The sequence below is a fragment of the Numida meleagris genome, chromosome 8, assembly GCF_002078875.1.
Source record: "Numida meleagris isolate 19003 breed g44 Domestic line chromosome 8, NumMel1.0, whole genome shotgun sequence".
Taxonomy (NCBI): Eukaryota; Metazoa; Chordata; class Aves; order Galliformes; family Numididae; genus Numida; species Numida meleagris.
The window spans coordinates 2,914,610-2,928,818 of record NC_034416.1 but is presented as its reverse complement, the minus strand read 5'-3'; the positions used below and the strand labels follow the sequence as shown (position 1 = coordinate 2,928,818).

General features: G+C 51.0%; 1 protein-coding gene across 2 annotated transcripts; it reads right to left on the bottom strand.

Annotated features, from left to right (window-relative positions):
* LOC110403209 (UAP56-interacting factor-like) lies at positions 1,338–13,423 on the bottom strand. 2 transcript variants are annotated; one of them, XM_021406215.1, is made up of 9 exons: positions 13,206–13,423; positions 10,697–10,840; positions 7,191–7,333; positions 5,519–5,643; positions 4,716–4,797; positions 4,387–4,430; positions 4,227–4,301; positions 3,155–3,266; positions 1,338–2,421 (listed from the first exon to the last, which is right to left on the bottom strand). In XM_021406215.1, the coding sequence occupies exons 1-9, from the start codon at positions 13,285–13,287 to the stop codon at positions 2,326–2,328; spliced, it is 903 nt and encodes a 300-aa protein (XP_021261890.1). In that variant the 5' UTR covers positions 13,288–13,423; the 3' UTR covers positions 1,338–2,325. The 2 variants fall into 2 exon arrangements, with proteins under 2 accessions (XP_021261890.1, XP_021261889.1); XM_021406214.1 differs by having other exon boundaries at positions 1,338–3,266.

Sequence of the window (14,209 nt, the reverse complement as noted above, 5' to 3'; positions counted from 1 at the left end):
ATCAGATGGGGAAGTCAGGTCCCTCGGGCCCACCTCTTTCAGGCAGTTGCCTCAGGTGTGCTCTCTACACGTGCTGCGAGAACAGCTTCTGCAGAAAATGTTTGCTGGGAAGCTGAAATCTATGCCTGGAAACTTGTTTCATTAAACCACGGTGTGTCACACTATTTCCTACCCCGAACTGCTAATCTGGGTCAGAAATCAAGTGGAATGTTGGGAATTGTTAGGAAAGAACAGAAAATAATGCAGAGTCCTCGTACAAATCCATCTCAAATATCATGCTGGCTTCGGCCCTGCAGACTCCAGCAGCTGTAGCAGAGCTAGATTGCTGCAAAGGCAATCACAGCTACGGATCAGCTTCCAGAGCACGGGCACCAAGCTGCACCAAGACTCTGCTCCTGGAAAGAAGGTGAGCAGAGGAGAATGTAGCACTGGTATAATTTTAGAGAGAATTATTTTGCTGTTTCAGTAGAGCAGCAGAAAGGGTTTTTTTTATGCCTGTTGGAGTAAACTGACTGTGTGCTCCCTCCTGCTGTGTTTTTAGCATGGTGGCTGTGAGTTCTTGCTGCTTGTAAGTTCAGTGCCCTTTTGTGCACAGCTGCTTTTTGTCTCTTGCTTCATGCAAATTCACTGAGCCCTGTGGGGGAATCAGGCTAGAAAGAAAGTGTAGCTTTTATCATTAATTCCTACATTTTAATTTAGTCCTTAGAAAAACATACGGTAGGGATTGCTAATAAACAGGAGTGGAATATCAGGGAGTGCTCTGAACACCAAGGGGATGCTGAGCACAAGGACAGAATAGCTGCATCCCTTTGTAGCATGGTGTAGGAAGGTATCAGGTTGTTCTTAGCACATCTCCCATCATTTCTCAATGAAGGTGCAACTGCAGTAAAGGCTATTGTCATTTGTGGCTGTATTTCCTGCTCATCTCCAGTGACTTCTACATCATTTGCATGAAGAGATGAGCTCTCTACCTCAGTTCATTAGACTGGAAACCAGTTTGCATTCGTTTCGCTTCAAACACACTCAGAGCCAGGTCTGCTCCGATAGTTTTGCTGATAACATTAAAAGCAGAAGCGGTAACAACTGAGATTTTACAAGGAGCCTATTTAAAACCTCCTGCTGCTTCAGAGGTCATTTGACCCACAGAAATGGTGGCAGGAGGTTGAATGCTGCAGTGATGCTGCCAAAGGGTGGCCAAGTGCTTGCTTATATGTGGAGAGTGGGCAGAGAGGCAATGGGGAGAGGGCACCCAGGGTGGCTGCACACCCCATGAGCACCATCCCAAGATGCTGAGCTTGCACCCAAACCCTGCTGAAGGAGAGGAAAATAACTGGAGGTGCCATTTGACAAGATTTTTATTCAGTGCATTGGACTCGTACATCACTGCTCAATCAACCAGCTAGCAACATTTCACACATTCCTATAAAATCAACCCCAAGTCCGGCCGCTCATTAAAGACACTCAGTGTAAAATGTAAAGCAGTCTATCAAATATTTACTTCCTTACTTACAGCTTAGGGCCCAGTAACAGGCTGTGCTTGGCACACTCAGCGTTGGCTGCAGTAGTGGGCAGAGAATGGATTGGCAACTCATGCTTGGTACGGGGCTTCATTAACAAATCTCTCAACTCAGCTCATTAACTCCTCAGCCAAGTGCTGTGTAGCCTGGCCTCCTTCCCACATATGCATGATTATGCACAGGTGGAGCTGCACCCACAAAGACCCCAGTGCAGACCTACACAGCACTGGAAGCACAGATTTGGGCTGAGGCCGACCACCTGCACAGTGCTCAGAACAGCAGGGCACACCAACTGAGCCATCAGGCTGGCTAACGAGGCAGGGCGAGGCACTGTGAGAATGGGGAAGGTCCTACACTGCAAACTGTTGGGCGGAGGTCCTGGCTGCATGCTGTCAATCAGGCTTTTAAGTGGGGAATGCTGGAGCACACCCTTGACATGGCTGCCATGTTTGCCAGCCTCTCAGGCAGGCAGGCCCAGGCCTCAACGCTGTCCTAACCACAGGACAAGGCCTGTAGCTGCTCCCCTCCCTGATGCCTGGCAGGGGGACAGGGTGGGCCCCCGCACCACGGAGCCCAGCACAGCAAATCTACCTCCACTCATCCCTTTCCACCACCTCCCTGCCCTGTGCCTGGCCCTGACTCTTGTGCCGCCTCATGGCTGCCCTCAATCATTCGCTCATTTGCATGGAAGGAGGCAGACAGCAGGTTGCCGAATCAGCTATCTCAGAGGGAACCTATTGAGTTTTATTGAGCGACCTGTTACAGGGCCCGGGCTGCTGCCCGCTGTCCCCATGACGAGCGTGTGGTGCTAGGGCATGGTGACCGTCCGGCGGGCGCTGCGGGCTGCTGCAAAGCGCCTCTTATTCCTCAGCCCAGAGAACCTCTCATCCAGCGTCAGGCTGGTCTGCGGGGGAAAGGGAGAGCACGTCAGTCCCGCGGCTCGTGGCCAAGCACAGCCGGGCTTGCAGCGGGGTATTGATTAGAGCCCATCAGTCGGGAGGGTGCGTCGCAGCCGGTTAGTCAATTAAACCACCCATCACACGGAGACAAGGAGCTCGACAGACTGTGTGCGGCTGAAAAACCTCCAAGCAGCGCCCGGCCCTGTGAGAGCGGGCGTCCTTGGCAAGAACAGGAGCAAGCAGATGGCGTGTGAGCACAGGGTGTCAGGAGCAAACAAACCGTCCACACAAGGAGAGCTGGCGATGAAGGACGGTGGAGCAGGATTTCTGACCCGCCCCGGGGCTCTTGGAGTAAAACATGTAAAACGTGGCACTGAGAAGTCTTCCAAAGCAAAAAGAGAGCAAAGCCCAGAGGTGCTGCATGTCTCTGAGGATGGGGAAGCACCAGTGGTGACATGGCTTCCCCCAGCCAGGCCCACTCCCAGGGAGAACCTCCCCGCTCCGAGCAAGCACACAAATGGGACAAGAGAGACCAAAAGAGCAGGAATAACAGGGATGAGTCTGTAGCTGCCAAATAGTCTTCTCAGGTGCCGCCATTTTGGTGAGCACCCAAGCCAACAAGGCCGCAGGGGTGTCCTCCTGGGTTGTGCTAGATAAACCCAGCTGGCAGCCCCAAAACCAAGCAGCAGGGCTCCTGCGGGGTGTGGGGTGTGGCTGGTCCCCTCGGTGCTCCTCTACCTGGTTGGCCATGGCACGGAAGTTGAACCTCAGCATCACCCCCTTGGGTTGGGGCTTGGTGATTCGTGGTGGGGGCCTCTGGCTTCTCAGGAACGGGCGCTTGGCTCCGGGTCTGGAGGAAAGCACAAGTGTGTGGTCACACAGGGAGCTGAGGTAGGTGGCTTCCTGTTGTCTGCAAACTAATAGGGTTAAGGGAGACCCGTGTGCACCCCGTGCTTCTCGCAGCGTTAATCACAGAGACCTGGGTGAGTGCGTCCTGAAAAGGGCAACAAAGCTGCGAAAAGTCTGGAGCTTAAATCTTATGGGGAACAGCTCAGGGAACTGGGATGGCTCAGTTTGGAGAACTTCCTGAAAGGAGGTTGTGGCAAGGTGGGGGTTGGCCTTTTCTCCCAGGTAACAGCAGTAGGACGAGAGGTGATGGCCTCAAGTTGTGACAGGGGAAGTTTGAGTTGGATATTAGGAAAAACAACTTCTGAGACAGAGCAGTGATGCCCTGGCACAGGCTGCCCAGGGAGGTGGTGGAGTCCCTGTTCCTGGAGGTGTTCCAGAACCGTGGAGATGTGTTACTGAGGGACATAGTTTTGGGCATGGTGGGGGTGGGTTGATGGTTGGACTTGGTGATCCTAGTGGTCTTCTCCAACCTGAATGATTCTATAATTCTATGAAGAGGTGCTCAGCAGCTGCGCAAACTGAGCTCCAGCTACCAGGGGATGCTCTCTGGGCCCAGGACCCTCACCCACCCACCAGATCCTGCTCCTGCTCAGCACAGGCCTGAAGCCACGCTCCTCCAGCCACGTGCCCATGAGCAGCTCAGCACTGCTCCCACAAAGCCTGTGAGCAGCCGCGTGCTGCCCGCGCTCCCACTCCCCCTTGCTCTGGATACCAAGCCAACCACACATAATTACCATCTCCTTTCAGATACACCAGAACAAGGCACCATTTGCTCACCATTTGAGGGCCGAACCATTAGTTCTGCACTTATTACAACAGAAGTGAAGCTGCAATAACACTAAAGGGATTAGCAATGGCTTTTGTAGGGCTCCCATCCTAACAAATCAACTCATTTACTTACGCGTTGGTCTGGCTCGCCTGGGGATTAGCCACAGAAACCGTCAGAACTGCTCCGGGGCTGGGTTTCACTTGCCACCTGCCAAGACAGCGAGATGTCTCCAGCTTCGATTCGAGCGTGAAAGAGCAAGTCACGTTCGTTCTGTGCCTTTGTCGCCAATTACCTTCTCATCCTTGGTGGTTTCCCTTCTGCATTAGCGCCCATTTGCTGTGAAATCAATTACAAAAAAAAAAAAAAAAAAAAAACACATTTAAATAATGATCACTCAGAAACAGTGACTCCTTCTCCAGCATTTTGTTTGGTAGATTTGAAAAGTTCTTTCTCTGCGTCATCAAGAAACTTGTTATTCTTGGGTTTCTTGCTGCATAGGCAAAGCAACTGGCAACCACCCCTCTTGGTTATTTTGAAGCAAAGATAAAACTGGGCAAGGGCTGGTAAATACTGAAGGGCTGTCACCAGCAGCAGGTTGTAGAACAATGCCTCTGCACTGACCCCTCTCTGGAAGTAGGCTTTGGGGAACCGCTGCTGCATCCGCTTCTGCTGGAAGCCTGGTCCCCTGTTCAGCAGGAAGGGCCTGATGGAAGGGAGGAGAGAAAACAACGGAGGTCAGCATGGTAGTGGGTCTCTCCTGAAGTTTAATGTTGTACCACCTAACTGAGTTTGATAGGAAAAGCAATATGAGAAGCAAATGAGGATACTTGTGACCAAGTTCAGCCCTACAGGTTTTTCTGCCAGCAAAGGATTTCAGCAAAACGAGTTTCTCTGCTCGAATGAAAGGACAGCTTGTGTTTGCTTTGAGCTCTTGTCATTGGAAGAAAAATGATAGAACAAAATCATAGAAAAAAAAAATCTGGTCAGAAGGGACCCCTGGAGGCCATTCTGTCCATGCTCTGCTCAGAGCAAAGACAGGACTGACACCAAGCTACGTTTGAGCTGGGAGGATGCGAGGACGGTGAGGCAGACACGGGCTGTGCCCAGCTCCGCAGCCCCACTCCCTGCTTTCCCCTTGGGATGGAGCCTGTGCTTTCTGCTAAAACTAAAGACTACGTCATCCTCCCAAAGTTTTCCCCCAAAGTGGCAGATTAAGAGTTGAATACAAATAGAGCGGTCACATTATCCGGGCTCGCTAAAATCCACTGACAGATCTAATACTGGACTTACTAACACAGGGCTGCTTTGTGTCCAGGTGCTTTCTGAACACACTCAGGGTACTCCTCTCACATCATGCCAGCACACAGCTGACTGAGATCAGAGCCACAGGGAACTGTCAAAAACCAATAGTGACCAACATTTACCTTCTCCCCGGGGCACTGGTGCCGGCAGTGGCTGCTCTGAACCTCCTGGGGCCTGGGGGTGGCCGTTGCCGTGCCTCGGGCTGCCCACTGCTGCTTTTGGGGAAAGCATCCTCACTCTTGTTGCCCTGGAAGAGCAGAGACAAGTCAGCAGTTGCCACCTGCACTGATGCCATGCAGGCAAAGACGGAGAGACAGTGCAGGCTGGGAGAAGTGACAGTACCACACTGCTCATCGAGGCGTTGGGTACCGCTGGTGGTTGTGGCAATGGGGTTTCAGCTCTCTGCTCTGCATTCCCATATTGCCATTCACAACAGATTTTTCCTTTGCAACTTCTGCGGTCTTGCAGCAAAGGCTTTGTCATTTTCTTAATGGGAAATTGATTCACCACCACGAAATCTACTCAAACCTGGCCTCTGCCATGGTCTTTGGCACCTATAGCAGGAATATTTCTACCAAGCAGCATTGCTGTACTGTCAGTGTTTGGATTTGTGACACACTGTTGTCAACAACTGGAACACGTGCTGCAGCTCTTGGGCATGATACCACAAGTCGGAGGGAGAACACTTCATTGCAGTGGTATAGAAATACCAAAATAATTAAGTCTGTGGAGCACAAATCTCACACAAGCAAAGCACTACAACCTTACTCAGGTTTGATTTCAGTCATTGACTCTTTCCAGTTTGGACACGCACACACATCTGGTGCCCTGACGCGTAGGGCACACAGGAAGGCTCTTATCAGCAGCACAGTTCTCCTGCACATACTTAGACACACGACCACACGCTCCTCTCAGTCAATTTCTGTGGGTCAACCACCATCATTGCCGCTACCCAATAGCTCAGATGTGTTTCCACATCCTCCCCACTTGGATTACTCCTACAAAAGAAGGAAGCTACCACAGAATTATGCCTCCTAGCAACTGCCCATTGCTTTCTGCTAATATCCAGCCACACTCCGTATATATTTGAGTCATTGCAGTCATTATTTTCAAGAATAGCCACATTCTGGGCGCATGCATGCTTAATTTGGGGTTCTCTGCTTTACACTTCCTGGACACAGCCTTTAAAAGTGCTGTCACCATTTTGGTGTTTCCGAAAGCTTACTGAGCACACGTGACCTCCTAATTGAGGGAGTTTCTACAACCTCTTCTCCCAGAGGCCTGTCCACTTGCTCAATTTCCACCTTCCACAAACGCCAAGCCAGCTGAATCGTAGCGACACTCAGATAGCAAGGCTGGGAAAGGTGTCAACATGTTTCCATCAAAACTAATTTTATGTCATCTCGCTTCCCTATTATCTAAAAGATAATTCCATGTCATCTCTAAACGATAACAGGAAGACGGGGATGACGAGGAATTGGATTTTATGGCAATATTTTAGAATATTAAAAAAATCTTTGAAGGACACATTTTTTCTTTAAGCCCAAAGAATCACATTCAGTAAAAAAAAACCAAACATGCCAAGTCTTAAGCTCATAAAACCAACAGGAAAATTGCTGGTTTTCATGCATGTGTCTGTGCTCACTTATGCATACAAATGCTGTGCATGGCCACATAAAAGACCGCGCCTGGGCATTTTTTATGCAGATTGTTCTTCGGGGTGATGAGGGACCAGAAAACCCAGCCAATCACTACATGATGTTTGGGAAGAGCTGTTCCTCTCTCCTCCCCTACCTCCTGAGCCGATGCTGGGCGATTTAAAGGGCTCACTCCACTCAGTGCAGCAGCTGCTCTCCTCCTGGGGCCGGGCAGAGCGTTCCTGAATTGCCGTCGGTTGTTCTGTTGTTGTCCAAAGCCTCTCCTAAAACGGTTGGGTCCTAAGATGACAAACATTTGTGTCAGCAGCCTTCAAAACTCACGTCAGGGTTCAATTCTGGAAACTTGTTATAAGTTTGCCTTAAGATCATATAGGACTATCTGCATAAACAGTGAGACAAGAATCGTATTAACTTGATCCTGAAAAGGAAATCAGTTTAGCACAATATAATTTCTCTTTGCAACATCTCACTCCAACATTTTCATGATCCGTGGGACTGCCAAACACATCATGTGAAGAGAAAAGCCTTCCACAGTCCTGGCTGCTAATAAAGGAGGAACACTCGCATCAGGAAAGCTGTCAGTCTCTCGTCAGGGCTCACACTGCCATGAATTAACTGTGAAATGGAAAAGCCTTTTCATACAGATACCCAGTGACTCAGATAGCCACAAGCCAAACCCACAGCAGTCGGAGCAGCTCTGGGTGCCCACGCTACTCCCTCGGGGAGGACCAGCCCACTGGTATCTATTTTCTTTTGGCCTGATATATCCTTACTGAGAGAATGAAGGGAGCACCTTCTGCTGCTGCTCCATGTTAATGCACTATGCATACACTGAAACCTCTCATCTCGCATTTAACTTTTCCCCCTACGCCTGTTTATGATTTCTGAGTGTTGCTGAAGCATCGAGTGAGGGGAAAGCACTCAGAGGCACAGTGCATTAAAGCCTAATTACACCAGAAGATAAACTTCTGTATCGTAATTAAATAGCCATTTTCCGAGGTGCTCCATCAGCGAAATGTGCACGCACCCCCACTGGGGTGCATAAATCAGGCAAAAAGCAGAGAATTGCAGCGGGCAGTAACCACGCATTAAAACCCCACACCAACAAGAGCCTCAGAGACACGGACCACAGGATGCTCGGATGTATGCATTGATCCCACCCCATCGATTCCTACATTTATAATGACTTGGAGCAATTAGAAGTGAAGTGTTGTGAGGAAGCAGTGACACCGCCGTCAGGGGGATGGCAGCAGGTGATTAATGAAGGCTCCAGCCCCAGGGCACAACCCAGCACTCCCTGACACCAATTACAAGGCAAGGGTTAGCATTAGGATTAGAGTTAGGATTAGAGCTAGGGTTAGGGTCTTCTTTCAATGCGACATCCTCTTTCCAGCAAGAAACTGAACCCATCTGTGGGTATCCCACCAGCACAATGGGAGGACAGTTGCACAAGGCAATCCTGAGCTGCTGTCAGTCAGCTCCTATTAGAGAGCTGCAGCTCAGCGGTGCACCCAGGAGCATCCCAGCCCATGCAGATAACTGACTGCAGGGCCAGCAGCTCCGAGGGCACCCTGTTTGTTTGTGCCAGCTGGGGACCTCCCAGTACGTGTGTCCTGACGTGTGATACACAGGAGGCTCTGTCTCTGCAAAATATCTGGCAGGTATTTTTGGGTTTCTTCAGCCTGGACAAGGGAGGGCTCTGGGGAGACTTCCCTGTGTCCTTCCAGTACTTGAAAGGAGGTTAAAAACAGGGTGAGAAAGTGACTCTTTACACAATCTGATAGTGACATGACAAGGGTGAATGGCGTTAAACTAAAAGAGGCGAGATTTCGGTTAGATGTTAGGAAGAAACTCTTTACCCAGAGGGCAGTGAGGCCCTGGCACTGCCCAGAGCTCTGGGTGCCCCATGCATGGAGGTGCCTGAGGCCATGGATAGGGCCCTGGGGAACCAGATCTACGGGGGAAAACCAACTCACAGCAAGGGGTGGAAATGGATGATCTTGTCCTTTCCAAGCTAAGCCATTCTGTGTTTCTAGGATTTATTAATCAAAGAGCACTTGAATAAAATCCCCCAGTGTCAGCAGCTGACGAGCATCCACCCTGTCTGGGCGCAGGCTCAGAACCTGGCTCTGAGCACACATCTGAAGGCCAGGAGCCTCTCTGCCCAATGAGCCAGGGTGAGGAGAAGCCCCGAGGCCCACTTCTCAGAGGAGATTTGAAATTGGAATGTCTCGTCATTAAAAATCATCACTCCCCCCACCACTGGGGAGATGGTTTAAGCCGAATTCCAGGAAAGATAAGAGCATTTCGCTTGCATGAATCCTCTTGCTGTTTCCATCAGCATAATACCTTGCACATGCTGCTGCGCTGTGCTGTACTGATCAGCATTTCGATAACAGCTATCACATCTCAGCCCACGAGGGGCTGCGTTTCAGCAGGGACTGAATTGGAATGAGCCCCTGAAGAATTAGGGGTTTAATTCCTGGCCATGCTGAGCTGCCTAAAATTGCTCCTGACATCGGCTCTGCACAGCATGGCAGGTCCCTTCTCTGAGCAGGGTTGAATTCAGGCTCGGTTAAACCTAGAAAATACTTAGACTAGCAAAAGTCGTTCTACAAATGAGCAGAGAAGTTCTGCTTTCTAAGGCTGGCTACAGAAATAGCCCACGTTTTGTTCGACTCATTTGACTTTTGAGTGCGGCAGAGTATCAAACCCCGTGTTTCCCTTTTGGACGGAAAAATCAATTTGCAAAGGGGAATTACCGGCGCCGTTTTGAACCGGGACAAATCTCAGCAAGGCAACGTGCGGCGGAAAGCAAGAATGCAAGAGTGGGAGGCGGATCTGGGACAACTGAGAGAGCACCCAGTGACCCTCCCGTCCTCATGTGCCATTTGCACTCGAGGGGATGAATGCAAAGGCGTCGCTGCAAAATGTCACTAAAATTTCAGCGAGGTGATTCAGCAGCCAGGGAAAAAAACAAAAAAAAAAAAAAGCAAAAAATGATGATAAACAAAGATGGCATTTCGTGCAGCGGATCGCTTTAGTCTGGAAGATAAAAGCTTGTGGAACCAAACAGAGATTAGTGTGTAATCACACGGTATTATAAAAAAAACTCATCACAAAAATAGCATGGTTGGCAAAAGTGATAAATTAGCTCCAATAACGGAGCTATCAGAGACAGTTACTGAAGGGGTAATTTAAATGCGTTCTGGGAAAAAGAGGATTCAGAAGAGGCATAATTAAAATATGCAAAGCCAAAGGGAATAGAGAACAGATATTAAGTCACTTTGAATTAGTAATTCATGGGAGGGTGGAAGGGAGAGAAATGGATGGATTTATGCTCTGAAAGGGCCCTGATATTCTATTGTTGCGGAGAGAAAAGCTATTCAGCACCCAAGTACATATTATACGCACACAGGAATTAGATAGGAGAAGGATTTGGGAGCTGATTTTGTCACAAAAACGTGTTTTCCAGGGCGGTGATGCAGTGTCATAGAATCCCACAGAACCACAGAACCACGGGGGCTGGATTCTGGGGATCGGTCAGACCACTGCTGGAAAGAGCCTGGCCCCATCCCCTCGACTGCAGCACCTCCAATATTCATAAACATCTGTCCCCACCATCCCACGGCACTCCTGTACCTTGCAAGTTCCTCTGCATCCAGGCACGGAAGCGGGGCCGCCCGAACCCGTAGGCCAAATTCCTGTTCTTGGTCTGTTGCCTCCGCCCGTCCCCTGCGGCTTTGGCATCTGTTTGCTCCTTCCTGTGGCGCTTGATGATGTCATCTAAAATCACAATGGCAAAGGGGAAATTCGTAAAAGCTGCACAACGTCGATTTCCATTTCTGGTGCTTGGAAATGTCCACAGTGAAAACAAGGCTGGTGGTTCCGCGAGCCACGCTGCCAGACAATGAGAGATTAAGCTCAGCTAGGAAAGCACAGGCTCCATTTGCTCGGTTCCTGCATGCTGGAGATTAGAGTGCAGTGAATTATGCAAAAACGTGTCACCATCCAGCACAAACCCACCACGGGCAGGATGGAGATTTCAGACCCACGTCCCGCAGAGGGATCCAGTCCCCGAGACTGCCCACATAAAGGAAGGGATTTTCACGTGGGCACCAACACTCTGTGCTCATCAGAAAACATCTTTGGAGGAGGTCTGGCCTGGGCGGTGGTCAAAGGGGGGAGAATAGGCAGAAGCACCCAGGAGCTCCCCTGCCACACATGGGAGCCCCTGATGCACAACCCCTACAAATGCTGTTTGCGTGTTGTGCAAACACTATGGGGTGAAAATCTGCTCAGCCCCTGAAAACTGAGGTTTGGTGCAGGGGAGCAGCCTCACTTGTAGAGGGGACTTGTACGTGGCCCTGCAGACACTCACAGTTCACCACGAGTGATGGTTTCCTTTCAGATCCCATTTTCCAAGGACAACACAGCTACGGGCACGATCAAATCAGTGCAACATGCACAATGAATATCAGAAGTACTTTGTATTTTAAGTGCCACAATCTCCAGCCGCCTCTTGATTTTCTCACTTATCTGAGTAGATGCTACGCTTCTTCTCACCCGCTCTGTGGTAGCCCTTTGGTTCCCACTGAGCTGGTTTGAAATCAAGGGGGTCTTTTTCATTCAAGCTGTTCTGATGAAGAGGAATGGCGAAGGCAAAGGGACGCCTCCTCATCAATTCCTATTTTCCAACAATTTCCTCTGTTAACCTCAGACCTCCCGGAAAACATTCAGCCAGTAATAGAGCTGCATCTACGGAGCTCCAAGCAGAATGTTTCAACTTTTGCCAAATGAGGGAGGAAAGAAGTGTCCCAATCAGGCCTTTTCCCAGGCAGCGACAAATCCAGCTCCTTAATGAACCACCGGAGTGGAAGCACAGAAGTGCCATTAGCTTTCAAAGGGCGATTAGCACAAACAGCACATCTTACCTCCAGTGCTTGTCACCTGTCATTTCCTATCAAGAAAATCCCATGTCCAAATTAATATAAGGCCCAGGGAAAGCGAACGACAGCAGATGTAAGAATAAGCTGCGTGACTGCTTTTGTGATTTCTCTATCAAGTCTGCCAGGGGGAGAGCACGTTGGGAGAGGCTGCGTGATGCTCTGGGTATGAATGTGCTAATGTTCCCAGCTAAGTGTGCCTCTGGGACATGTGCTATTTGGGACACAGGCTGCTTTGAAGCCTATTGCCTGCAGCCCCTCCCCTGCAGAGAGGTCAGCAGGGTGGGCTCACAAGGAATGGAGAAAAGCCAGATGCTCGGCCACCCAATCCACTGCCTTCCAGCACTCTAGGTGTAGTTGTTCTCATTACTTCTCCCATCAGTATGATGGGGTTAACAGAGCAGTGTAAGAGGGTACTAAACAAGGGATCCTGGGAGGTCATTTCAGGTACCCCTACGCCCTCAAGACAGAATTAGATCTTCAAGGGTGGCAACACCACGGGAAAAAAAAATCAAATGAAAAATTAGGGGCCAGACCAATTCTTGCCGTAAATCTTCACGCTGCCATTAAAATAAGTGCGCGCATCAGCACCAAGGAATCTCTAGGAGCTGGCTGCAGAAAGCGTTCTGCTGTCCCCAACAAGTGGCTCATCGCGGGGAAGAAATGACACATGGTTTCTGTTAGGAAGCGAACCCAACATTAAGAGATGCCGCAGGACTTTCCTTCCCCGGCGACGTCAACACGAGGATCCGCCGAGATCCATAGCCCCAGCCCCGGAGCCCAGGCCTTCCGAGTTAATAAAAGGGCAGTTGTTTGTGCAGGGTTCACATCTCTGCTGCCAGAGGAATGGCGAGCATCATGAGCAGGCTGCTATAAATAGCCGCGCACCCGAGGATATGGCTCATATCTTTATTTCAATAGAGGCTCATTTACGTAAGCCTCTCCCAGCCCGCTCCACGCTCTCCCCTCTGAAGTTATGGGGTGCTGCCAGGGAAGCACCGAGACCGGGCCGAATCCGTGCTTCCTCCCACCCCCTCTGCTCTGCCTTTCCCTGCCCGCTTCCCTCCCTGGGCCGGGAGCACCGAGGGACCCGCAGCACACCCCCTCCCGCCCCCAGCACCCCGCACTCCCATTTCCCAGCGCAAGCCGCGCTGTCCCAGCACCCCCCGGCCCGGCGGAACCCCGCTCCCCAGCGCCGCACGTACCCAGGGACATGTCAATCTCCTCGGCTCCCGGTTGCGGCCCCGCCGCGGGGCTCGGGCCGGGCTGCGGCTCCGCCACCTCCATGGGCTCCGAACGCGCAATGCCACCGCCCCGCGCCGCGCAGTGCGCCTGCCCGGAATGTGCCGGCACCGCCGGCAGCACCGCACCGCGAGGCCCCGGCCCGGCACCCCGCCCCTGAGCGCACGGCGCTGCCCGGGCAGCCAGGCACCGCTCCGGCCTCAGCGCTCAGCCCCCCAGCATCCCTGGGACGGCTTTATCTCCCGGGCGCCGTGCCTTCAGTCTCGCTGTGCCGACGCTTTTCCCGAATCCCATTCCTCCAGGGCTTATTACGCTGGGTGAAAATGGATTTTGAAAAGGTATCGGTTGTTTCCGAGTGACGCAAAGGAAGGAATGACTTCGGCTCGTTTTGAAAACGGGAAAGACCGGGTCGTTTGAGCGGAGGAGACACCCTTGGCTCCCGCTCAGGAATGAAGTTTGTTGTCCTGGGGAGCCAGCACCCATGTGGGGTTGGTCCCTCAGCGCACCCCGATCCCTCACTGCAGTGCAGCGCTTCGGGAGATCCTTCTGCGTCTGGGTCACAGCGGTTGTGGTCTGCTCCCTGAACACACAACAGCAGCTGAGCATCCTTCCTCTTTTAGTCAAAAAGAAGGGGGAGAGAGAACAACCACTCCTCTTCCAAAGGGCTAGCAGGACATTAGGTAAAGGGCATCATTTTCCAAAGCTTCTGTACAAGTGCTCGGAAATAACCTTCCGCACTGCACACATAGTGAAGGCCACGTGAGACTCAGAACAAAGTCTGTGTTCTGTGTTTTCAGGACATGTTTTCCCTTCTGGACAGCTTGTGTTTAGGGAGAGAAATTTCTGCAAGCAAACAAATCATGGCAAAGATTGCCCTGATTTGTTTGGGAAAGTGTTGGGGAAGGGAAGGGAAGGGAAGGGAAGGGAAGGGAAGGGAAGGGAAGGAGAAAGGCAGGGCAAGGCAAAG

Excerpts from the sequence above, each read along its gene's own strand:
- LOC110403209 (XM_021406214.1), bottom strand. The coding sequence starts at position 13,287 with ATGGAGGTGGCGGAGCCGCAGCCCGGCCCGAGCCCCGCGGCGGGGCCG. Across the intron at positions 7,334-10,696 it reads GATGCAGAGGAACTTGCAAG|GACCCAACCGTTTTAGGAGA; the intron begins GTACAGGAGTGC and ends TTGTCATCTTAG. Across the intron at positions 3,267-4,226 it reads CAGGCGAGCCAGACCAACGC|ACCCGGAGCCAAGCGCCCGT; the intron begins GTAAGTAAATGA and ends GCTTTCCTCCAG.